Source organism: Lithobates pipiens, unplaced genomic scaffold (assembly GCF_037356315.1).
Source record: "Lithobates pipiens isolate NorthernLeopardFrog02 unplaced genomic scaffold, aLitPip1_a1.2 Scaffold_27, whole genome shotgun sequence".
In the NCBI taxonomy this organism is placed as follows: Eukaryota; Metazoa; Chordata; class Amphibia; order Anura; family Ranidae; genus Lithobates; species Lithobates pipiens.
In genome coordinates, this window is record NW_027507788.1 from 174,825,871 (window position 1) to 174,852,851 (window position 26,981).

Below are 26,981 nucleotides of genomic sequence, written 5' to 3' on the forward strand. Positions count from 1 at the left end.
CCTAAACCGTATAGGTTTAGGAGATATTTCTTGGACCTACAGGTAAGCTTTAATCTAGGCTTACCTGTAGGTCAAAGTGTGTTGTAAGGGTTTACAACCACTTTAAGATCTTTGCAAGTGTTAACAGGAACCTCCTGACATTGGAAGAGCTATTTATTGCCTACTTCCTTGGCACAACCCTGTCTACCTTTTCATACAGGAAGCTCACCCTTTTTAAACTCCGATTTTCTTTCCCCTTGAAACTTTGCGTTCCTTTTTATTAGTAGTTAGAGATTGTTTGTTTCCTCTTGGCAGGGATGCAGGTGATTTAATAACTTTTCACTGAAGCTCTAATGTTGGAGAATCAACATGGTGTGTAATCCAAAAAAAACTTTCAAAGACAATATGCAAATGATGTGTACACGGGAAACGCCAGGACAATGTCATACAGATACTGTAGGTGTTTCCCTGAGTCAACATTGGGGCTCTGGGTACTGGCAAGTCTTTGGTAACAGTCATTTTGATATATTTGTAAAAATGGTTTAAACCTCTCTGATGAGAAACAATGTGTGAACACTGGGACAACTTCTCTTATTGCATTCTTATTTATGTATTGCCATGTATCTTTCTTGATCGAAGGTGATTGGTATAAAAGGTAGGTGAACCTACCAGAATAAAAAAACGATATCTATAGGACTAAGGTGTGAGTCTCTAACCGAGGAGTCTCCAAATTGTAAAGGGCCAGTTTACTGCCCTCCAAACTTTAGGAAGGCTGGACTGTGGCCAGTGGGAGTAGAAAATGGGCCCCCCCCGACCTCGGTGGGAGTAGAAAATGCCCCCCCCCCCGACCTCGGTGGGAGTAGAAAATGCCCCCCCCCCGACCTCGGTGGGAGTAGAAAATGCCCCCCCCCGACCTCGGTGGGAGTAGAAAATGCCCCCCCCCGACCTCGGTGGGAGTAGAAAATGCCCCCCCCCTGACCTCGGTGGGAGTAGAAAATGCCCCCCCCCCGACCTCGGTGGGAGTAGAAAATGCCCCCCCCCCGACCTCGGTGGGAGTAGAAAATGCCCCCCCCCCGACCTCGGTGGGAGTAGAAAATGCCCCCCCCCCGACCTCGGTGGGAGTAGAAAATGCCCCCCCCCCGACCTCGGTGGGAGTAGAAAATGCCCCCCCCCCCGACCTCGGTGGGAGTAGAAAATGCCCCCCCCCCGACCTCGGTGGGAGTAGAAAATGCCCCCCCCCCGACCTCGGTGGGAGTAGAAAATGCCCCCCCCCCGACCTCGGTGGGAGTAGAAAATGCCCCCCCCCCGACCTCGGTGGGAGTAGAAAATGCCCCCCCCCGACCTCGGTGAGAGTAGAAAATGCCCCCCCCCCGACCTCGGTGGGAGTCGAAAATGCCCCCCCCCAGACCTCGGTGGGAGTAGAAAATGCCCCCCCCCAGACCTCGGTGGGAGTAGAAAATGCCCCCCCCGACCTCGGTGGGAGTAGAAAATGCCCCCCCCGACCTCGGTGGGAGTAGAAAATGCCCCCCCCGACCTCGGTGGGAGTAGAAAATGCCCCCCCCCCGACCTCGGTGGGAGTAGAAAATGCCCCCCCCCGACCTCGGTGGGAGTAGAAAATGCCCCCCCCCGACCTCGGTGGGAGTAGAAAGAGAATTATACCACTGGTGTCAGTTGAAAAATTTGGTTCTCCCTAATTGGTGTCAATAGAAAGGAATAGTACCCCAAGGGCAGGATAAAGGCAAGCAAAGGACCAAACGGGCCCACAGGCCACAGTTTGGCGACCCCTGGTCTAACCTTAGCTAAAAAATGGTGTGGTGGCCTTTGACCCCGGTACTTGCAGGCACCATAAATGGGTGGTCATCTGGCCACTACCCAAAGAACCTCTGGAGTGGGGATGGGCAAACGGTTCGGCCTGAGCATAAGTTTGGGCTGAACCTTCATCGTTCAGCGGACATCCGAACAAACGGATCGTTTGTTTGGCCCCCTGAACTGACCACAATGCATTGCGGCGCTGAACAGTGCATTGCAATCCTTGATTGGCTGAAGCAGTGAAAGCCTAAGGTAGATCATAAGCATTATATAGAGGTGCACCGTATTTAACTCTGGGCCGAAACCAAAAATTCTGGATGCGTTTGACCGAAACCCCCCCCCCCTTTTTTATTTTTATTTAAAACTGAGGCATGGAGGAGCTCAGCTATGTACCTAAGTAAGGCATTACACCCGTAATCGTCTGATCAGCATATTGATAGATCGTGGCAGACTTGCCTGTCATATGGTGTCCTTCAGTGCAGCGCTGGGCCCCCGGCTCTTCCATCTTCACCCGGTCTTCTTCCAGGTCCCATGCCTTTTGGCCACTTGATAGGCCAGGCCGCAATTACGCCACTCCCGTGCACAGGGCCGTCTTTAATATTGACTGGACCCTGGGCAAACATTTTCTTGGGCCCCCTCTTCCACGCAATTTCGCTCTCCACATGCTTTGAGACATACAATAAATAGCAGCTAGACTCAAATTCAGTTTACTGAATCAGATCGGGCAGCGTTTGCGATTGGTTGCCAGAGGTTACATTGTATCATTACCGCTCACTGACTGGCTGCTAGAGGTTACAGCACACATTATGGCTTACTGTTATTTTCTAGAGGTTACAGCACATGACTTCTGCTTGTTCATTGGTTGCTAGAGATTACTGTACATCAATACTGCTCACTGATTGCTAGAGGTTACTGAACATCTATACCACTCACTAATTGTTTACTGCACAGCATTACTGCTCACTGATTGGTTGCTTAAGGTTACAGCACATCACCTCCTCACTGCCTGCCTTTGTAAAACAGGCTGATGTTAGGCTTAATAACCACAGTTGTAGGCAGGACTTTCAAGCATGCCCCTTTACCTCCCCAGTGGGCAGCATTCAGCAGACGTAATGGTGGATGTGACCTCAGGGGGACATGATATACATATGAATGCCGTCTCTATTTACATATCAATGCTGAGGTAAATGACTATTTACATATTATTGCAGCTACTTTTTACATATCAATGCAGGTTATTTACATGTAAACGCAGGGTCTGCAGGTAATTCATCTGTACATAGCAATAGGGCAAAGCTGGGCAGCAGCAGCAGAAGTTTACACTGAGATATCAGGACACAGCAAGGGGCTAAAACTTCAAGGGATAATTGAATTTAAACTGGGATAGTTGGCAAGTATGAGGCAGCTGCTTTGGGCCCCACTACAATGATGGGACCCAGGGCAGCTGCCCCTTTTGCCCTTCCTTAAACGGTCTTGCCCGTGCATGTGCATGGGATTCACTTTGCTGCGGCACAGATCGGAGCAGTAAATGTTCCCTAAGCTGCGCATGCGCTGCTCAATGAACATGACAGCTGTCAGGCAGAAGGATGCATTTATGGCAGAAGAGACCAATTGTGTATCATCTGCCATACTACACTGCCTGTCAGCCACTTGTTTACAAAAAAAACTTTACTTCCACTTTAAGGACAGATACAAATAATGTATGTATTGAGTTTAAGGGATCAGCAAATTTCGCATATTTGACAGCAACCAAGCTTTAGAAATTCAAACCCAATTGTAAAAAGGATTCTACTTATGTATACTTCTGTCTTTAAAACTATATATTTGTATATTTTTCCCTGGATGACCATTTAACTTTTTTTTTTTTTTTTTTTTTTTTTTTTTTGCGTTTTTAAGCTCTTGATGATGGGCCTAAACTGCAGGTAGAAGACGCCTCCTCTGCACAGTAAAACATGTAAACCAAGACCCGAAGGAAACACAGAAGCTTTCCGTGGTTGGATATATCCATAATTATGGCCCAATCAAAGGCCAGTGGATCCTATTATGCCCTCACTGCCATCGGTGTAGGGCTGCTGGTACTCGGCGTAGTGATGGCCGTATGGAACCTGGTCCCGGGATTTGGCACCAATGACAATCCTGTTCCATCCCAAGGGAATAGCAGCAAGCCAGAAACCCATGGTGAAATCAATCTCAAGAGTAAGACTTTCACTGTAGCCTACGTCTTGGTGGGTTCAGGTATATCACTTCTTCTGTTGGCAATCTGCTTGAGCATACGCAGCAAACGGAAACGGCGCCCAAGCATGGACAACGTACACGTCGTCCCACAGGAAGTTACCATTCCCCGGGGTAATGATGTGAGGTAAGTAAATGTCAATCTAGAAAACCGGTATGACCAATCCTTTTATTCTCCCAAACAAAAGAATAATACGTTGATGAGCAACAAAAATGTCTTTACTCTGAACTTAGAAGCTCTGCTAAAGTCGCCTATTTTTACAGAAGTATTGTTAACCAGTTACACCTCAGGGCGTAAGTAGAAGATCATCCCTTCAACTCATCCATAATGATTACTTAGCAATGTTCTTGCTGCTACTGCCAAATGACACACGTGAGCAAAGATATGACAACACTGCTTCCTAGTCCTTCCCCCAAGTCTGTCGTGTCACGTTTCTGGCTGCTTTTCATTCTTTGATGTTGTCCTTTAAAGGGACTCTATTGCTAAATCAAAAACGGCAAAAAAGTTAGTGTAGCTAAACCTGCCATGTTCTGGCAGGCAAAGCTCTAGAACTTCATGATCATGTTCAAGCTTGTTCTTCCACCCCCTACAAGCAGAAGATACCCAAGCTCAACCGCGCAATTGAAAAATACTTGCTGAAGTTCGATGCTCAGGCTTGGGGATCTTCATTCCCCTGTTCGAACATCCGAAGCAGAAATTAAGCTGGCAACTAGATAACTTCTTGGTATTATCCTTTATTTTACTACATCCTATACACCGGATCAGTGCTGATATGTTTTGGCTAATGCAGCCTTACTTATAGCACCTTCTGCCCCTGCCTCCTGCTCATTCTTAGTGGCCATTTAGACCACCCATTATACCATAGGGCCAGTGGGACTGTGTGGAGTATTTTCTTGATATCTACCAAGGTTCTGTGAAACCTTAGGGCAGGCGTCTCCAAATGTTTTAAACAAAGGGCCAGTTTACAGTCCTCCAGACTTTAGTAGGGCCAATAGCCCACTATGGCCATTGGGAGGAGAAAATGCCCTGGGCTTTGTGGTCACTGGGAGTAAAATAAAAATAAAAATTTATATAGTGACTGTGGTAAGTATGAGGAAAAATAGTGCTTCATCATTGGTATAGGTGGAAGGAATAGTTGCCCCATCACTGGTATCACTGAAAGGTCTAGTGCCCCATCATTGGTGCCTGTGGGAGGCACAGTGCCCCATCATTGGTGCCTGTGGGAGGCACAGTGCCTCCTTGGTGCTGTGGAGGCACAGTGCCCCCACTTGGTGCTGTTGGCTGTGCCCACAGTGCCCCTGGGGGGCCCATCATTGGGGGGGGGGGCCACCAATGATTGGCATGCCTGTGGGAGGCACAGTGCCCCATCATTGGTGCCTGTGGGAGGCACAGTGCCCCATCATTGGTGCCTGTGGGAGGCACAGTGCCCCATCATTGGTGCCTGTGGGAGGCACAGTGCCCCATCATTGTCAGCGGCAGGAATGTTCCGACGCTTTACATTAGTGGAAGGAAGTATGACCCATTGTTGGGGTCAATAAGAGAAAATAATACCTTGTATCAATGAGAGCAATAGTGCCCCAAGGGCCGAATAACGGCAAGAAAAGGGCCCTCAGGCCACAGTTTTGAAACCAGTGCTCTAGGGTACCTTCAAATGCTGCTAGGGGTTCTTCCCTGGACTATTGCGCCCAGGGCATCTGCCTCTTTTTGCATTATCTTTTCAAAATATCTCTGCTGGCACCCATAGTAATTAGAAAATTATGCTGATTTTACGATCTCCTATATAAAGAAAACTACTTGCTGTGCAGACGGCTTGTAGTAAACGCCGGCGTCCATGTGGGCCCCAAGGCAAATAAAAATCCTGAGCCCACTGGTTCAAAACGCATAATATGTGAATTGTGCATGTCAGTGTTCATTTTGGCAGCAGATTTCAATTTAGTTTAGTCTTAGGACTAAAATGGCATTTTGGTCTTCTGCAATTGTTTTAGTTTTAATCGTATTTAGTCGACTAAATCTTCAGTACATTTTAGTCGACTAAAATGTCCTATGTTTTAGTTGACTAAAATCTTCAGTACATTTTTAGTTGACTAAAACTCCTTTTTAGTCATCTAAAAGCTAATGGGTTTAATTAAATTGTAATGCATTAGTTAACATTTCTCTACAATTTCCAAACTCGTTATATACTACTGGAGTGAAAAATCTAATATCTAAATCTAATATTATTTATGGTATTCAGGTATGAACATGCACTACAGACCATTGTTCATTTTGAAGTCAAATTTCAATTTAGTCTTAGTCTTTTGACTAAAATGCCATTTTACTTTTAGTTGTATTATAGTCATCTCGGTTGTTTTTAGTTTGTCGCATTTTAGTCGACTAAATTTAACACTGGTGCATGTGGCTTAAAATGTGGAACATTTCTGTCTGTTCAGCAATTAACTAATGTGGCATGCAATACTGACAAATTCTATAACCCAATGTCAGTATATCATTCGTACTCGAGCCACCCTTCCCCCTGCTCCCCCCCTCGGCATGCTGCTTAATAGATGTATTATCGTTTTTATTGAAAATTAATGACTTGCAATTCTTTTAATTGGCTTCACAATGCTGCAGGTATAGTGCACAAAGTACCTTTTGTGCAAGTTGGCACTGCAGATTTTGTAGTTCAGGCACCACAGATCATGTTGGAATACAAATTCCTGAGCAATCTTGATCAGCAGGTGATGACACATGTGGAGAATGTGTCTCTCTCTGCCCTTTATTGGACGTCTCTCTCAGGGCTGTACAGTATCTGCAAGTAGAGGCTTGTATGGGAACTGGCATTACAGCATTGCCTGAGAGATCCGCCTCCTGAGCTCACGAACATGTGTATTGAAGGGTAAAACGACAGCTAGCGAGTGTTGAAAATCGGCCTTAATTTAACTACACCCACGCTGTATAAATAGTTTAACTACACTAGAAATGTGCATGCCGCAGGTTTCCATAATTGTGGGGTTCATGTACAATGCAGCCAATTAGGATTTATAGGACAGCTTTCGTTTTGTAAAGTTATCCTTTAAATGACCCCCTGCCCTCAGAGTCCAATGCTGTCCATTGGAAACCATGAAGGCAGTGCTAGAAATGCTTATGCCTTTGTGGTTGCCTTTTGGGCCACACAATAGTGTACCTGACAGGTGAGTAGAGGACCTTGGAAATGGTGTAGTATAGCAGATGGCACCCCTCCCGGCCAGTGCTTGAAGCCTTTTGTGGTCCCTTGTAAGCCACACAGAGTGGACCTGTCAGGATTTTGGACAGGCAAGTAGAAGACCTTGGCTGTGGTGTAGTATTGCAGACTTTTCCCTTAACGGATGCCCTCGGACCCCAATTCCACCCCCCCCCACACTTTCTTCCCCAAGGGCCAGTGCTTGAAGCCTTTTGTGGTTCCTTGTGAGCCACACAGAGTGGACCTGTCAGAATTTTGGACAGGCAAGTAGAAGACCTCGGCTGTGGTGTAGTATAGCAGACTTCTCCGGACGCCTTTGGACCCCACACCAAATTTTTGTCCTTTTGCTGTGGCACCCCAGTTGAGAAACGCTGATCTAGACCGATGCGGGGTACGTAGCCTTGCATTTGGGATGGGGACGCCAAAGGACAGTGCAGTGCCGGAATATGGGGGGCACCACGGGAGCGGAGCATTGGGTAAGTAAGATGCTTTTACTCTCCTAGACAAAACGAACAGTTAACCCTTGCAGTACAGGCACAGTTGTCCCAGAGGTAGGCTTTAACATAAAGTTGTGTTAACAGTCTGCCTTGGGAGAATAAATAAAGAATAATAGACTTAAGTACTTTTCCTAGAACAAAATGCTGCCCCGGGTTTCCTTCTGTGCTGAGTAATCACTTAAAGTGGAAGTAAACCCATCAATTTAACAGTTTCAAAAAACTGTTACATTCCCAGCATTCCGGGAATGCTAACTGCACACTGGTTGTGCTCCTCAGTCAAACTATCGAACCATCCAATGACTGGTGTCATAACTGATCACATGTGCAGCACCATGGCAGTTGAAGATTAAACAAGGTCAAAAATGGCATCTTCTGTGGCTGAAAACGATAGGAGGGTTTACTTCCACTTTAAAAGCCAAGGCATTTAGTCAGGTGATCTCTACTGAAACCCCGTTCCTCCCCTTTAGCAGAGATGACATAAGCAACACCTAGGTTCCTGGTCACATCACCAGCATAGGAGGGCTAATATGACCACTTCCTTGGTCAAGTGCTTTTCTCTAAGGAAGAGGTTTGGTAAGGACAAATGAGCAGTGCTGTCCCTCCACGTTCCCACAAGCTTCCTGCTCAGGTCTCTGCTAGACTGATGGCACTCCTGTTCCTCCAGGCACAGGATTATGGGAGGACGCTAAAAAGCGTTTCAATTTGGTGCCGGAATGCCAAGGAGGACAGGCAAGGTCAAGGCAACCAGACGTTGTTGTGGCACATTCTCTACCTCACAGTCATTAGTGATAAACTGTACAGCAAGTGTTAGTGCCAAGGATGTAGACAGATCTGACCTTGGTGGATGGGGGAGACTTTTTTTGGATATGTTTAGAATGGCATAAAAACAAAGACAAACCATTTTATTATTCTATTTAGAAAGTGATTACAGAGGAAGGTTGTTCTTTCGAGCGGCCTTCATTGCTCAGTTCAAAGGGGTCACCTGTAAGACCTAAAGGGGTTGTAAACCCGTGTGTGTGTGTGTGTGTGTTTTTTTTTTTTTTTCACCTTTTTAATGCATCCAATGCATTAAGGTGAAAAGAACGTCTGTCACTGACCGACCCCCCCCCCCCCCCCCCCACCCCACCCCCTCCCGTGTCTTACTCACCCAAGTCCTGAAATTCCCACGCCTTCCCCTCTGCCCACTGTCTCGGCTCTTGATTGGATAGATTGATAGCAGCACAGCCATTGGCTCCTCCTGCTGTCAGTCGAATGACGCAGGACCGAGTCCGCCATTCTGCGTCTATGGACGCAAATGCTGGACTCGGGAGCGCACCCACAAGGTAACCACCCCCAGGAGAGAGAGCTTCTCCTAGGGGGTTATAGAATGCGTGGAGGAGCTACCAGTTGTGCTGGGGGACCCCAGAAGAGGAGGATCGGGACCACTCTGTGCAAAACGAACTGCACAGTGGATGTAAACATGACATGTTTGTTATTTAACTGCTTGCGGAGCAGCCGCCGCAGTTTTACCACGTTATTGTATGTGATCTCGCAAGGCTTGGATAGCAGGCACGCGCAAGCTCCATGAGTCCAACGGTGGGTCCCGCAGACTCTATATCATCCGCGGGGATACCAGCGAAGTCCGGTATTTGGAGCAGTCAAAAAAAAGCAGATTTGTTACAAAGGTTGCTCAGCCCTGAAACACTAAAATAAAAAAACATTGTTTCTTTTTGTATCTTTTGGTTTCTTCATCTGCAGATCAAAGGGATGAACAAACGTTCCTCTGTTTAACCCCTTGATAACCCTTAACTTACTCTAATCAGCCTTAATTAACTCCTTTATTCTCCTCCATTTAATTTTTTTGCTTTTTTATTCTTTTATTCACATTTATTTTATAAATGATTAAAACTTTTTTTGTTTGCTTTGTTAGTGTATATATGTGTGTGTGTGTGTGTGTGTGTGTGTGTGTGTATATGTATGTATATATACATACATACATAGAAAAAGCGCTAAATTAAAAAAAAAAAAATCGATTTAATTTGTAAATAACTTCTCAATGCTTTGTAGCTGAAGATAAAACAAAACAGTTGCGGTTGGTATCGGAGAGTACAGGAAAAAAAATAGCGGTACTCGTATAAAAAAAAAAAATCTGTGCATCCTTACTGCACACTGAAGAGGGGGATTTTTTCTTAACCTTCATCCATAGAATACATAAAGGTTAAAAAAAAACCTTCAGCCTTTACAACGACTTTAACCTTCACTTTAATGATGTGATTGAAAGACAGAACGGTTTTGTGTGGGGTGCTTTAATGCTGGTCATACACATGGCAATGTTCAGGCAACCTGAAATGCTTTAAACCAGCTAAAAATCTTTTTTTTTTTAATGAAAAGCGTTGAAAGTGGTCAGAATTTCTTGAAAACAGACATGGGGAACCCTGATGTATGTCAACATATCCCATTACCGCAGAGACTATCGGTCATTCTGCCACTTGTTTTGTATTTCTGTGATGGCTTTATGTCTATTGGTAAGAGGCCGGGAGCCGTGCTGTGTGTGAAATTAAAGTGAGGAGTTGGAATAAGTAATTACAGGCCAACCATTGATTGTCTACTTGTAAAAAAGCTTTTTGTAACAAAGTATATGTCCATTGCTGAGGACTGCTGTGCTCTGCACTGTGAAGACATAGACGAGCGAGGAGCTACAATATCCTATATAGAAGCACTGCAGTCATTTGTGTTGCACACGGTGCCCTCTGCTGTCCAAAGTGATAAATGACTAAGAAATGGTTCTTATCCGGATAGAATTCATTTAGGATTTTTTATTTTTTTTATTTTTTTCAGTGTGAACCGACCCTTACAGGCACTTGTATAGTGCCATCAATTTATGCAGAGCTTTACATATACAGCATCTCACAAAAATGAGTACACCCCTCACATTTTTGTTAATATTTTATTCTACCTTTTCATGTGACAACACTGAAGAAATTACACTTTGCTACAATGTGAAGTAGTGCATGCACAGCTTGTATTACAGTGTAAATTTGCTGTACTCACTTTTGTTTCCAGCGGTTTAGATATTAATGGCTGTGTGTTGAGTTATTTTGAAGGGACACCAAATTTACACTGTTATACAAGCAGTACACTCATCAGTCCCTGTCCCAATACGACACTGCATTCCTTTCAAGACGAGTAAACCCTTAGACCCCTTTCACACTGGGGTGTTTTTCAGGCGCTTTAGCGTTAAAAAATGCGCCTGTAAAGCGCTTGAAAGAAGCCTCATCTGCAATCCCAATGTGAAAGCCCAAGTGCTTTAAGAGCCCTTTCAAAATGTCAGCGCCTGAAAAACGCACGTAAAGCACCGCTTAAACTAGCAGCGCTTTACCAGCATTTTTCAAGCGTTATCGGGGCACTTTTAACCCCTGCTAGTGGCCAAATAAAGGGTTAAAAGCGCCCACAAAACGCTGCTGCCAATAGTGCTTTTCAGGCGTTTTTTGGGCTTTTATAGGCGCTTCCCATTGATTTCAATGGGAAGGGGCGCTTTAGGAGCGTTGTATTCACCTCTCCAAAAGCACTGCAAAGAAGCTGCTTGCAGGACTTTTTTTGATGCCCTGCCAGCGCAGCGCCTCGATGTGAAAGCACTCGGGCTTTTACATTGGGATTGCAGTTGCGGCTTCTTTCAGGCGCTTTGCAGGCGTTTTTTTAACGCTAAAGCGCCTGAAAAACGCTCTAGTGTGAAAGATCTCAGGGTGAAAGCACTCTGGGTTTTACATTGGGATTGCAGTTGCAGCTTCTTTCAAGCGCTTTACAGAAGCTTTTTTTAACGCTAAAGCGCCTGGAAAACGCCCGAAAAACGCCCCAATGTGAAAGGGGTCTTATAGGTTTACTTCCTTTCTTTTCCTGCAAAGGTAAAGCATAGTAGTCCATTATGTGTCACTTACCTGACACAGGAGCCAGCGATGTCACCGCTGTCCCCTGTAGTCCGGCGCATCCATCTTCTCGGTGGGGTCTCGCAGCTCCGCCGCTGTCATTCGGCAAAGCCGCGATGACGTCACTCCCGCACATGCGCGCGGGAGCTGACACGTGCGGCATCTTCGTCGTTGACGATGCCGCGCTCAGTGCGTCTGCGCGCCGCTGTCTACGGCGCATGCGCAACATGCCAACGCATTGCACAATTGCATAGGTGCCCTCAGACTCGTGAGTGATTGGTGATTGGGTTTATACTCTTAAGGCAGTTGTTAACTTAGGGGGCCTCGTGTGTGACCTGACATCATCAAAGGGCCGCATGTAATGTTCAATATATGTAATGCTTAGCAGAACTGCTAGACTGCAGACCGAATAGAGGAAGGTTGGAAAATGTGGACAGGATACATTGGTGGCTGGGAGTAGGTCGCAGAAGACTATAAACGGGAACATGTTACATGAGGCTAGTAGAGATCAGTGCAATTATGCTAATCCATCTTCCCACTACAGACTGGTGAGATCTGAGGGCCGCAGGTTGGTCAGCAGGGTTCCAGGGGGTTGTTCACAGCATAAGGCATGTTCAAGCAAATGTGCTTTTTGAGTGTTCCTGCACATCACGGTTTAGGGCAGCCTATTTTCAATAGGATGCCCTATGTTCATGAAACACTTTTAAAAATTATGCTGCACCAGACCACCTATAATACATACCATTTTTTTTTATTTTATTTTTTTTGTATAAACTATACATATTTTTTTGCAATTAAATAACATTTCTAATCATATGAAATTAATCACAAGAGTCCCCCTTTATATCAGGGTTCACAGAGTTCCCTTTTTACATCTGTTTCCTTACACTGTAAGGGGGACTCTGCAGACTCTGATGTAAGGGAGAACTCTGGGGACTCTAACATAAGGGATGCTCTGGGAACACTGAGGACTCTGATGTATGGAGGAACACTATGGCCTCTGGTGTAAAGGGGGACTCTGATTTACCTTGGTGTACTCACTCTGAGTCAGGAGAGTGAAGGGGGGAGACTTCAGTCACAGGTGTTAATTTTGACAGCAAATATCGATTTAGTTTTAGTCTTAGGACTAAAATGACATTTTAGTTTTAGTCCCATTTTAATCTTCTGCAATTGTTTGTTGTTTTTAGTCGACTAAAATCTCCAGTACATTTTAGTTGACTAAAATCTTAATGGGTGTAATTAAATTGTAATGCATTAATTAACACTTTGCTACAATTTCCAAGCTCATTATATACTGCTGGAGTGAAAAAGCTAATATGTTGTTTATTATGGCATTGAGGTATGAACATGCACTACAGACCAGTGTTAATTTTCAAGTCAAATTTTTATTTAGTTGTAGTCTTAGTCTTTTGACTAAAATGGCATTTTAGTTTTAGTCGTATTTTTTTCATCTCAGTTATTTAAGTCATATTTTAGTCAACTAAAATAATTTGAGACTAAAATGTTTTAATCGACAAAATTTGACACTGGCCACAGACAGGGATGGATGGCGAGCTCATTTACTCCCAAGCAGTCGGCACATCGCATCCAGTTGTCTCTGAGGCTACCATTTCCCACCTCCATTTTCCCTTTCTGAGCCACAGCACCAGGGGTGGGAATGTGGGCAGACACAGAGGGGTAGGGGCGGGTGGAAGAGCTGCAGATTGAGCCCTCTCTCCTCTCCCGCGTGTGTGCGTGTGTGCGTGTGTGCGTGGTGTATTGTTAGTGCTGGCTTTAGGCAGTGTAAGGGCTCTTTCACATGGGGCGGATCCATGATGATCCACCCCATGGGGATCGCTCCGTTGATCCCCGCTGAGCAGGAAGATGACAGGTCTGTCTCTGCACACTGCGCAGGGACAGACTTGTCAGAGCTCTGCTGTCCCCTATGGGAGATCAGATGACAACGGACCACAGAATCCATCGTCACCCGATCCGATGACGGATCGAAAAGGTTTTTCCTCTGTCACACTTTTTCGTATCCTAGCAGGTCGGATGTCAGCGGACATGTTACCGCTGACATCTGACACTCCATAGATGTCTATGAAACATCCGTTCAGGTCCTGAACGGATCGGTCGTGTGAAAGAGCCCTTAAAGAGTATGACAGACACTCTCGGCTTACACATCTGCAGCCAGCAACCCTGCTGGGATGCCATAGTCCACTCTGAATAATCTGTCCGGGTTTCAGGCAGTCTGAAACCCAGATGCATGATTCCAAACCTGAAGTGTCAGGGTGAATACCGGACAGGTGGCAACCCTAGTCTCAACCTGGTCTTACAATGTTTCAGGAGCTGTCTTCCACCCACCTTCAAAAGGGAGTCCCTCAGTGGGGGGAAATGACTAATCTTTCTCCAATCCAGACATGGACTTCAGGACAGTGCCCTCCAGCATAATCCTTTTTAGTAAATCTTCTACAGGCCCTCCGCTCCGCACCTGCTGAGGCCACCCAGACTACAATTTCTTGTCTCGGTATAGCTGCCCCAGGAATACTGGAACCCGCCCTGGACAGGAAAGGCCTCTCCAAACATTTATTAACTCCCCAGCAATCCAGGGGTTGCCTGAGGCATGATAAATATTTATAACTGGGTATCTGACTCTCCCTGCCCTATATTCCGGAAGCTTCTTCCAGAAGAAGGTAGGAGGAATTAACCACACAGCCTAGGAAACTCACCAGATAAATAATCAGTACTGTAAATAGGGGTGGCCACTGCTTTAGTGTGTGTGTGTGTGTGTGTGTGTGTGTGTGTGTGTGTGTGTGTGTGTGTGTGTGTGTGTGTATATGTGTGAGTTCCAGGTATTTTCAGTCACTTGACATCGCAGGTCCTTTTCTTCCTTTTGGAGGATTATAAATTCCGAGAGCAGCATCGCATACTGATGTGGTGCCATTTTCTGCAGAATTATCCCATGAGCCCAACCCAAGTTGAGGGGTATAGCCAAGGACGTGCGCACAGGGTGTGCCAGATATGCCTGGGCATGGTTTAATCACTCCATGTGCATCTGTGTGGTGGCAGGAAGATGGGAAAGATCTCCCTCTTACCGTCTGTCATGCTTACATGCTTTTTCACTGTGATGGCTGGGAGATCTGCCGGGGTCATATATATGTAGACACGTGTGTGTGTGTGTGTGTGTGTTTGAGCTTTAGGGTACACACTCTAATCCAATAGGCTGCGCACATCTGTGGGTGGAGCCTTGACACCCTGAGCGTAGAGGAAGTGAGATCATACGTTATGCATTTTATTTATTTTTTGGTCAGCCAGCAGATTGAATGAAAGAAAATGCATTGATTGCCCCACCCACACGCTCGAGGCAGATGGGTGAATCTCTCCCGCTGTGGTATTGTATTCTGACCGCAGGGAGCCTTCCCTGCTATCAGCATACAATCCTTCGTGTTGCCGGCAACACTAATATTTTGGGAAAAATCTGACAGGCTGGTTGTACACAAGTCAATCTGTGTACAACCACCCTCGCCCATACATGGATCGAAATTCGGCCGATCCTTGCTGAACTCGCTGAATTTCGATCCATGTATGGCTGGCTTAAGAGAAGTGGAGTGTCTGTAGGGATCAGGCTGGGGAAGAGTATATAGAACGGTGATGGTGAATCTTGGCACCCTAGATGTTTAGGAACTACATTTCCCATGATGCTCCACTACACTGCAGAGTGCATGAGCATCATGGGAAATGTAGTTCCAAAACATCTGTGGTGCCAAGGTTTGCCATTATTGGTATAGAAGTACTGTTTTTATTATCTTAAAAATCTGTGGGGGGCCCTTAGGGTGTTTTTATGGTCCAGTATGGAACTTGTGCCCTATGTAAACAATCAATTCAATTAAAATCAAATTGAGAAACCCTCACACTACAAAGTTGTTGGTCCAATCTATATCAGATTGTAATGTTTGGCCATGCTGGCTCCCCTTTACACAATGTATACAAAGATTTCCTCAAGCTCTCGTTTTCATTGATTCTGTAAAACAACCCAAGAACCGAATTGTGGGTACTAATGCTCTCTCTTGTTCCATGCAGCCATGAAGAACCCGATTCCCCAGGGTATTCCGCCCCAAGCTACGAGGAAGTGATGAGACTGGAATATGAACCGCGACAAACTGCAGATGCTGACAGAGACCAGAGATTGAGCATTACCCTTCCATCCTACGAGTCCCTCAACGAACTCGACGAGTCAATGCCAACTAGGCCCAACGCCGCTTCGGCAAAACCGGAAAGGACCAATTCACGATCGGGGAAAGAGAAAAAACCCTTGAACGTTCGGAGGATCAAATCTGACAAACTTCACCTGAAGGAATTCAGACTTAACTTGTCCGGTCGTAGCAACCTGGCCGAAACTCAGAAGATCGAACCCATAACGCCACCGCCACAATATGAAGATAAACAGATCGGGGATCACCAGCCGGTCTAGACTTTCTTGTTGTGAAAAGGAATAGTTTGTAGTTTATCCTTTTTGAGACTATTTTTATACTGGTATTTTTGTGATATAGACCACTTTTTTTTTTTTTTCGAATTAGGCGTTGCCTAAATTGTGTATTCTAGGTTGTGACTGACAGGGTTGCTCGCTGACAATAATGCTGTAGGTTTAGTCAGTTACCCTCTACTTCTATATTAATATGATATGACTGAATATTTGAGAATCCCAGGTACAAGTGATCCATCGTGAGGTAAAAAAAATTTTTTTTTTTTTTTTTTCTGGGGACCTCTGGAGCCATTACTTTATACAGGAGCCATTACCTCATACAGGAGCCATTACTTCACACAGGCCCAACAAGTTATTTTTCTGTCAACAAAACAAATCCGTTCCTTCCCAGCCCTAAAATTAGCTGTTTAATGCAAAAGAGGTTCAGGTTTTAGAAGAACTCAAACTATGAAAATGTATTAATATTTGGGTAAAATTGAGAAGGTGTGTGTTTGTGTGGTTTATTTTTTTATTTTTATTTTTTCATTCCTGCTTTTTGTTTTTGTTTTTTCTGTTCTTCACTTCCTGTTTTGTGAGCAAGACAGGAAGTGAGGAGAATTTCTCTAAGGGAGACACGCACAGGAATAAAAAATTATTTTTTCTCTTTCATTCAAGGAGACGGCTCATCTATTTTTATTTTATTTTTTCATTCCTGCTTTTGTTTTTTGTGGTTATTTTTTTCTGTTATTCACTTTGTTTTGTGAGCAAGACAGGAAGTGAGAATTTCTCTAATGCCCTGTACACACGATTGGATTTTCCAACGGAAAATGTGCGATTGGATCATGTAGTCAGAAAATCCGATCCTGTGTGGGCTCCATCTGACTTTTTCCGACGCACAAAGTTTGAGAGCAGGATCTAAAATTTTCCGACAACAAAATCCGATCGCATAAATTCTGATCGTGTGTAGACCATTCCGACGGACAATATGCCACACATGCTCAGAATAAACTAAGATGAAAGCTATTGGCTCCAGGCCTGTTTATAGTCCCGACGTACGTTTTGACTTCACATCGTTCAGAATGATCGGATTTTCCAACAACTTTGTGCGACTGTGTGTATGCAACACAAGTTTCGGCCAAAATCCGTCAGGAAAAAATCAGACGGATTTTTTGGTTGGAATGTCTGACTGTGTGTACGGGCATAAGGGAGACACGCACAGGAATAAAACAATTTTTTTTTCTTTCGTACGAGGAGACAGCTCATTTTTTTTCACTCTTGCTTTTTGTTTTTTTTGGTTATTCACATCGTGTTTTGTGAGCAAGACAGGAAGTGAGGAGTATTTCTCTAAGGGAGACACACACAGGAATAAAACAATTTTTTTCTCTTTCGTTCGAGGAGACGTCTCTGCTTTTTAAATGATTGCCAAATGCGGGTGTTGTACCCAATTATTTATGAAAGAATAGCTGTGTCCTTTTCTTCTTCCCCCACATAGAGTGGGGAGGGTTGGGTTTTCTTTACTGTCTGTGCTGTCTTTGAGGATTTTTCTTTCCTGTTATGTCTCCAGAACAGGAAGTGAGGGGAAATGTCTAAGGCTGGGTTCACACTAGTCCAGTGCGAATTGCAGGTCCGGTTTCCCTGCGAGGATAAAAATTATTCATTCATCTGTGACGTTGTAGCTGCGGATCAGCTGTCCAGGGAGAGGGTGAGAGAATGCCTGTTCATAACGGAACACACATGCGAATCAGATGTGTTCCCATTGAAGATTATGTGCCTGTAATTCGCACTGCCTAGAAAACTCATACATTTTGTGTGCAATGCTGAGTGCGGATGCAACACACATGTGAACCAGACCCATTGAAAATAACCTATTTTCAAATGTTCTGCAAATTGGATGCGGTCTAAGCCACATTCAATTCACATGTGTGAACCCAGCCTCAAGGGGGACACAAGACGGTAATAAAAAACCTGACGGGTTCTGATCCTTCCCTTACTCCATCCAAAATAGAAAAAAAAAATCTTTATCTTGCAAATCTTGGATATATATGTGATCTTTAATGACTTCTGAATGTCCTGTTATTTCCCTCCTGTCTGTATCACTATTTGTTTGCTTTTGTATAAGCCTTGTAAGATTACTTGTCAGAAAATCCAAATATTACATTTATTGAACCCAATGGGAAAATGATGTGTGCTCACTGGTAATGGGCTATGATTGTTGGCTGTGGATCATTGTAGAAATGATTCATCTCTAGTGTGAATGCAGAACACAATGTCATATCTAAGAGAACCTGTCCCCTTACCCATTCTGGCAGGTGAAAGGTGTTTTTGTAGCCCCCCGAACCTCTGATACCCGCCACAAAGCTCCATCCTCTGTCGCAGCTGGTGGGAGCGGTGACTCCCCTGGTCATTATTGGTGATTGGGTCTAACAATTGGCTGCCTCCTAGAACAAACACTGTCACATGAAATGAGTTTGCATTGTCCCCCATACCTGTTGTTATTGCTGGCTGCAATGTTGGAAGGGGTGTCAAAGCAGAGCGGGCAAAGTGGGTATCTGTAGAGTTTGGGCACTTTTTACACTGTAATTTTTCCCAGAATGCGTAGGGTGACATTCTCTTTTTGAGGCCGGGTTCACATATGTGTGAATTGTATGCGGTTTTCACTGCATCTAATTTAGAATGACATGTCAGTGTGACTGGCTCTCAATGGAGACATTTCACACGTGTCCGGGACAGCCGCGGTTTCCAAAAGGGTCCTGTGCGTTTTTGAGTCTGGTTCAGGTGCAAATTCAGGCTAAAACTCAGACCTGAAACGCACCAGACCCCATGCTGGAAACTGCAGTTGCACATATGTGAACCTGGCCTCCATATTAAAGCGGAAGTAGACCCATCCATAAAACAGTTTCAAGTGACACTAAAGGTTTTTTTTTTTTTTTTTTTTTTCTTCTTCTTCTTAGGTTTGTTATTAAAAAAAAAAAAAACAATCATACTTGCCTCCACTGTGCAGCTCGATTTGCACAGAGTGGCCCCGAACCTGGACTTCTGGGGTCCCCTGGCAGCTCTCTCAGCTCCTCCCAACATCAGATAACCCCCTAGGAGAATCGCTCTTCCGGGGGGGAGGGGGGTTACCTTGCAGGTGCGCTCTCGAGTCCAGCATCCATAGTGGCCAAATGCAGGACTTGGCCCCGGCCCCTGGCACCCACAGGGAGCCTATGGCTGCGCTGCTATCAATCTATCCAATCAGGAGCCGAGAACCCCCTGCAGAGAGAGAGCGCACATCCCTGTGGGACAAGTTCGGGGATTCAGGTAAGTAAAACGGGGGCGCTGGGGGGGCATAGGATGCATTAGGGTGAAAAAACACAAGCCTTTACAACCTCTTTAATTTCTGGGATATGCTGGAAATGTAACACTCCCATTGGTTGTGCTCTTAACCAAACTGTCAAACCATCCAATGGCTGGTGTCATAACTGATCACATGTGTGACAACATTGTAGATTAAACCGAGGCAAAGATGGCAGCTTCCTTGGCTGAAAACAATAGGGGGGTTTACTTACACTTACACATGTTTAGTGGAAACAAAACTGCATATACAACATTAATTGCTATCGGTGTCATGTGTCCCTTGTGCTGCTTTTAGAAATCATCTCCTCCAATAAATTTTTAGTCGTTATGTTCACAAACAGCCAAATATGAAAGGAAATTCCAATACCTATAATTTAATTGTTTAAAATTTTACCGATTTTTTAGATTTTTGAATTTCCAAATTTTTGAATTCTAAAAATCCGGAATTCGAAAATTCGTATTCTGGAAATCGGAAATTCACACAAAAAAAACGAAAGGAAAACTAACTTTTTTTTTTTTGTCAGTGCATATCTAAAGCATATCCAAAACGCGCAGGAAAACGCACATTTCAGTGTGTTTTTTGTTGTGGATTTAGGAAACGTGCGAATGCAGCCTAATACCCCCCACAACATCGGAGGATTGCAGGGGGTACAGGGGGCATTGGAGGGATGAAAGACCTCAACCACGGCAGGGGCCAGCAGCACAAGGGACACATCATGCTGACAGTAGGTCCTGTACCTTGTGCTGATTTTATTTCTTACTAAATTTCGACTTGAAAGGCTTGTATTGCTCAGATCCATTGGAGAAGTTTCTGAGATCATACAACATATCACCGAAGGGTGGAGTTGGCCACCAACTCGCTTGAATTTTGATCTGCTTTAAGCAGCTTTTACATTTCTATAGACTTGTATGGAAATGCAAAATATATCTGATGCCAATAAAATCCCGACACAGGCCCTTGTGCTAAATACACTGTATAATCGATCCATTCGTTCAACACAACCAGTGTGCACTGTAAGTCGGGGTCACAGTACAATGATTTACATCTCTAATGATTCACTGTAAGCAAACAAAAGGTCATTGTAGTTCACTGTCCATGTATGTCAAGGTTTCTATAGGCACCAAAATTAATTCAGACATGTTTGCTTTACAAGACTTCTTTGTCTCATTTCCTGCAGTAAAACCATTTTACTGTTCCTGTAGAATGAAATCCCATTCTTTTCTATGTGGCTGGTTCACATCTATGGGATGCTATTTAAAGGGAATCTGTAAAGGGCCGTCCACCCCTACATTAAGCTAGGAATGGGCTCCAAGTCGATGACAGATGTAGATGACTAAACATAATTCGCACATAAAATAGCCCCCTCCATGGTTAGCAAGGGCTACATCCTGTTGATTACAGGGCATAGCAGAAGTAAAGAAAAAAAAAATATTTGGGGGAAGAGATTTAAAAAAAAATAATAAATCAGGCTATTGTCACTGTGTCCCCTTCGAGGACGTTTTTTTTTCCCTTTCTGTTCGGGGGTCATCAGGACAGGAAGTGAAAGTTCTCAGGTGACAATAAAAAGGTGACAAGGGTTCTACAAACTATACCAAAAAAAAGAATGTTTTGATTGGATTGTGGTAAACTGATTTGTTTTTTTAGCACTCAGAATGGTTGCTGACACAAACCCTTAACTTGGATAACAACTGTTTTTATATAGCCCTATAGCAGCCAATCGGCTCCAAGCTACTCATTCTACCCTATTGCAGGCTTCAATCTGATTGGTGGATCAGGGGCTATATGGACGATACTATCTGGATGGCACACTGTGGGAGATTTATAAAATTAGAAGATGCTGAAAACACAAATGTCTTGTTTGTGTACAATTTCTTCACTGATAAATACACATACACACATAATAAATATATATCTAGTGTGTGTGTGTATATATATATGTATATATATATATATATATATATATATAATATGTGTGTGTGTGTGTGTGTGTATATATATATATATATATATATATATATATATATATATATATATATATATATTTCTCTCCATTACACAGCCAGATAAATTTAAAAAAATGTCCTCATGTATTAAACCTCAAATTTAGGAGGATTCGCTGGGGAAAAAAAAAGTTACTAATGCTGGCCATACACTACAAAAAAATCATCCGAAATTCGGTCATTTAGACAGTTGTGCCACGTACACACGATCGGAAATTCGGCCAGCAAAAGACCAATGAGACCTTTTGGTCGGAAAATTTGATTGTGTGTCTGCTCCATTGGACTTTGAGAGCATGGTCTCAATTTTTCGATCAGAAAAAGTTCCTATCCGAAAATGCTTTTGTGTGTATGCAATTCTGACATGCAAAATCTCATGCACGCTCAGATTCAACTACGAGATGGAAGCTATTGGCTACTGGGTCGTACGTGTTGTACATCACTGCGTTCTTGACGGTCGGAATTTGGTGTGATCGTGTGTATGCAAGACAGCTTGAGCGAAATCCCATCAGAATTCCGTCGGGAAAACCATCAGAGCTTTTTCCAACCAAAATTCCGATCGTGTGTACACTGCATTAGATTCGTTTTTTGGCCAGTTAATTGGCACAAAATCTATAATCATTTGGGACATTTTTGAGCCTAAAAAATGGACGAATTTGGAAATTTTCTGCCGGATGATAAATTGAAAGGTTAATGTGTTTCCTGTCTGCACTAGGTATATTTAAAAAAAAAAAAATGCATTCATTTTTTTTTTTTTTTGTTTGTTTTTTTTTTTAATGAACGATTTATCAGTCATTACATAATGGCACTATCGTTTGCGCTCACGGCCGAATGTTCGTTTTTCAAAAATGAGTTTGGCCGATTTTTCTTGTGTATGGCCAGCATTAGTATGTTTCACGTTGATGTTTGCTTAAGTCACCACTAGAGGGTACCAGTGCACTTCTTGTTGTACAATGCCCTGAAACAACCTGCAGCCCTTATTTACAATGTGCAGCTTTTGTCACAATGTGTTTTGTACATCACGTATGTACTATTATTACTTCTAATAACAGTTTCAGGCAACAGCAGCAATTTAGAAGGTACAAACAAACATAAGTGTATGTTAATGCTAACTTATACTGACAAATTATGCCAGTTGTCATTGTAGGTTTCTCCTTTTGAAAAATACTGCTTTCTAGGCTGATATGCTGGCCTATCTTATCGTATGATGTTACAGGCTTTAATAATTGTGAAGTCACTGGCCCAGGACTATGGGTCGGATCCGGAGAGTCTAACTTTAGTCTGACTTCAATCACTGCCCGCATGGTTCTAGTTCAGTGATTTGGTGTGTATTGAGCTCAGACAGCCAGGCAACTGGCATCATAATTGGGCAATGGCAATGGCAAGCCACAATTTCTTTTTTCAGCACAGGTTTTCTTTAAGAAATAGCTGTATTTGAAATAGTGACTTTCTAATGTTATGTACTTTAAAGAAAAACGTCAGTCAAATGGGTTGATTACTAAAAGGCAAATGGAGTGTGCACTTTGCAGAGAGCAGTTGCTCCAGAGCTTAGTAAATGAAGTAAAGCTTCACTTTGCAAAGAATACCCAATCATGTGCAAGGAAAATAAAAGAAACGGCATTTGTGCTTGCACATGATTGGATGATGGAAGTCAGCAGAGCTTCCCCTCATTTACGAAGTTCTGGAGCAATTGCCCTTGCAGAGTGCAACTGCACTTTGCAAAGTGCACAATTTATTTGCCTTTAGTAAATCCACCCCAACGTGCCGTCCCCTCACTAAAGTGAAAGATATAGCTGCTCTACTGTGCAGACTGGGTGGAGATGGGAAAAAACAGTGCTCTGGCTGAAGTGTCTCATTATTTTATCTACTTATCAAAGCTAGCAAACCGGTATCATCAGTGAGAATAAATCCTTTATTGCCTACATAGTGAGACCCAGCACAGAGCTCTAGCGCATTTTGGTGAAGATGCTAGGAGTAAGGAAGCTTGGCCGAAACGCATTGGAGCTCTGTACTGTAACTTACTTTGTATTCCCTAAAGGATTTATTCTTGCAGATGATACCTGGTTGCCGGATTCACTTTGCTGCAGGTCCTCGTCTCACTGCTTTCATTATTCTTGTTTGAGATGGTAGAGGGGGATTCTCTACAGGAGCATTAGCAGGAGGATAGTGCTGGAGAATACAGCGATACCACCATACCCCCAGCACAGCCATGACGGGCAAAAGACTTGGCATTTTAGCGGAGTTGTCATTGTCACCGCATGAATTCTCTGTATTGTCCTATGGAGAAATCAGGAGAGGATGTATCTGTACCCTCTGGTACAGGGATGGGTAACCTGCGGCCCTCCAGTGGTTGTAAAACTACATATCCCATGAAGCATTGCAAGACTGACCAATATAAGCATGATTCTGCATGTCCCATGAAGCAATGCAAAACTGACAGTTAACAATCATGACTCGTAAAGGCATGATGGGACTTGTAGTGCTGCAACAGCTGGAAGGCTGAAGGTTGCCCACCATTGTTCTACTAGAATCTTCTAAGTACTACATGCAGAACTTGCATAGGCTGTTGACAACTGTGGTCAAGTGGCTGATCTTAGTCTGTCTCGGGTGGACCGGGGGAGAGATCTCCTGGCTGGCAGTAAAGACCAGGCAGAGCTGAGAACAAAGCTAACTTTTAAGCCTAGCTGCTGTTGTCATCTGCTCTGTGTTTCTACAAATATTCCACAAGAGGGAGCAGTGCTTATTACACTCCCCCAGTGCATCCTCCCTTAGAATAATAGGTAGCAAGTGTCAGTACCCGCTATGGCCATAGATTGAACCTCACCACACTCCATCTCAAACTGAGAAATTGGTTTGTATGGAGTCGCTCTTTTAAATGTAGTTTTTTTTTTTTTCTTCTTTTTTGTTCAAAGGTAAGCGTGTTTATTAGATCTCATCAGATTTCATATTTAAATTGGAAGCCCAGCTGATTATCACAGAAGTATCATATGGTTGACTCTTATTTGTTGGATTGTTTTGTGTCATGTAGTTTAAGTTCATATCACTATCTGTTTGGTTTAATTTCAGGACAAATATGTAATAAGTTCACTTCTGCTTTTGTTAATAAATTATGACATTAAATTGTGTGTATCTGTTTAATTCATTGAACGATTTGGCTCTTTTCAACTTTGGATGGGTGTGACTTGGATACGACTTTGGCTTTGACCAGTGATAATGGAAACCTGTTTCATTGTATAACATTCAGGAAGGGCTTTCGTGCAACTTCTGAAGGTTAACATTGAAGTCTACGACCCTTAAAGTGGAAGTAAACTCCTCTATCGTTTTCAGCCAAGGAAGCTGCCATCTTTGCCTCTGTTTAATCTTCAACTGCTATGGTGCTGCACATGTGATTCGTTATGACACCAGCCATTGGATGGTTTGATAGTTTGGCTGAGAGCACATCCAAAGTGCAGTTAGCATTCCCGGCATGCCTTTTTTTTTTTTTTTTTTTTTTTTTAACTGTTTAAATCCATGGGTTTACTTCCACTTTAAGTTGCATGAAAGTCGGACCAAATTAGTGCATGTACTACTTTAAAGTCACTACAACTTTAAGTCGCACACATGAATGGTCATCATTGGGAAACATGGGGAACGACGTGTCATGGGACTTTGATGTCTAAAGTTGCTTGACACGTCTCACAGGTGTGAATGGAGCCTTTGCAGCAAAAGTGCTGACCTCAACCATCTGCCCAACTGTCATGCTGATCTTTTTGGCTTCAGCACTTTCCGAATCACTAACCTGAAACATGTATGAAGGTTGGGATGGGCTGATGTCCTGATCTGCATACTTGTTCTGGTCAGAGCCTCAAAGCACTAAAGGATGAGGATTAGCATTAGAGCCAGGCAACTAGAATTGTTTTTCTTTAAGGCATTTGTACTGGAATTACTATAGAGTCTACATGATGGTGACCACTGACCTCTTGAACACAGGGAGGATTCAGTGACTTCAGTATGGAGTCCTCTGGCTGTGGTTATGCGATTCTCTAAAGACTCATACACACGATCGGATTTTCCCAGGGGGAAATGTGTGATGACAGGCTGTTGGTGGAAAATCTGACAATGTGTGCGCTCCATCGGACAATTGTTGGCCAACTTTCCGCTGACAAATGTTGGATGGCAGGTTTATTAATTTTCCGCAGACAAATGTCTGTTCTCTGCTTTTCTGATTGTGTGTACAAAAGTCCAAAGTACAAATGCGCATGCTCGGAAGCAAGGACGAGCCAGAAGCGGTCGGTCTTGTAAATGAGCGTTCGTAATGGAGAATTAACATTCGTGACGCAGCAAATTATAAAATCTCCAAATGCAGCGCACATTCTCTTCTTTAATGGAGCTGCTTTGCTGGTGATACTGATGGAGTTATTGCAAACTAATTTTCAAAGGCTTTTTTTTTTTTTCTAGTGATATCAAGAATATTATTATGCTTTTTGTTTTTTATTTGTGCAAGTTACCACAACACCATTATCCCGTAGTTTTTAAGATCAAAGATACAACTATGTTGGTGTCCCTTGTCAATTTTACATTGTGTTTTTTTATTACTGTCATTTGAAGTAAAACACATAGCCGAGTATTATTCTCCACAATTTTTTTTATTGTGCATTAAATAAAATAAATGCTTCCAAAAATATAGAAAATAAATCAAATCATTATTCAACTAAAAAAATGTCAAAGCAATAACTCCAAGGCCAATCATAAATAACGCGTTATCTCCTCCGATTCCGCAACGTCTGGTGGACGAATGGCCGTTCAGAAATGAACTGCAAACACTCAACAAACTTCAACTAACACCAAATTAGCAGAAGGAGCCCAAAGGGTGGCGCTAAAGGGCTGAAAAACAACTTGGTACATCGTTACATTTGTAATTGTTGGCCAACAGTTGTGTGGCCGTGTGTATGCAAGACAAGTTTGGGCCAACACCCTTCAGATAAAATTACACGGTTTTGTTTGCCAAGAATCCGATCGTATGTACGAGGCTTAAGTCTTTGCTGAAACTGACCACACACAACCAGTTTTAGATTTATCATGGATTAACTAAAACATGTATTCAGACCGGCTTTTCCACCACATAGCGCATGGGTCTCCAAACTTTCTAAGCACAGGGCCAATTTACTGTCCTCCAGGCTTTAGGGGTCCTGTAGGAGCAGAAATTGCCTCAGCATCAGCCCCTCCATCATTGCTTTTAATGGTAGGAATAGTGCCCCTATTGTTAGTATGAACAGGAAGAATAGTGCCCCATTGTTGGTATGAACAGGAAGAATAGTTCCCCATCGTTGGTATGAACAGGAAGAATAGTGCTCCATTGTTGGTATGAACAGGAAGAATAGTGCCCCCTTGTTGGTATGAACAGGAAGAATAGTGCCCCATTGTTGGTATAAACCGGAAGAATAGTGCACCTATTATTGGTATGAACAGGAAGACTAGTGTCCCTATTATTGGTATCAGCCGGAAGAATAGTGCACTATTCTTCCGGATGATACCAACAATAGGGCATAATTCTTCCTGCTGATACCAACAATGGGGCACTATAGTGCCCATTGTTGGTATCAACAGA

General features: G+C 43.5%; 1 protein-coding gene across 2 annotated transcripts in view; it reads left to right on the forward strand.

Annotated features, from left to right (window-relative positions):
- The window catches only part of TMEM51 (transmembrane protein 51), a 57,083-nt gene extending 39,636 nt beyond the window's left edge, over positions 1-17,447 (forward strand). For both annotated transcript variants that reach the window (XM_077457914.1, XM_077457912.1), the window contains exons 2-3: positions 3,685-4,147; positions 15,679-17,447. In XM_077457914.1, coding sequence (XP_077314040.1) covers positions 3,801-4,147; positions 15,679-16,069 — 738 coding nt within the window. In that variant the 5' untranslated portion in view covers positions 3,685-3,800 and the 3' untranslated portion in view covers positions 16,070-17,447. The remainder of the gene's footprint in view (positions 1-3,684; positions 4,148-15,678) is intronic.
- The last annotated feature ends 9,534 nt before the right edge of the window (positions 17,448-26,981 follow it).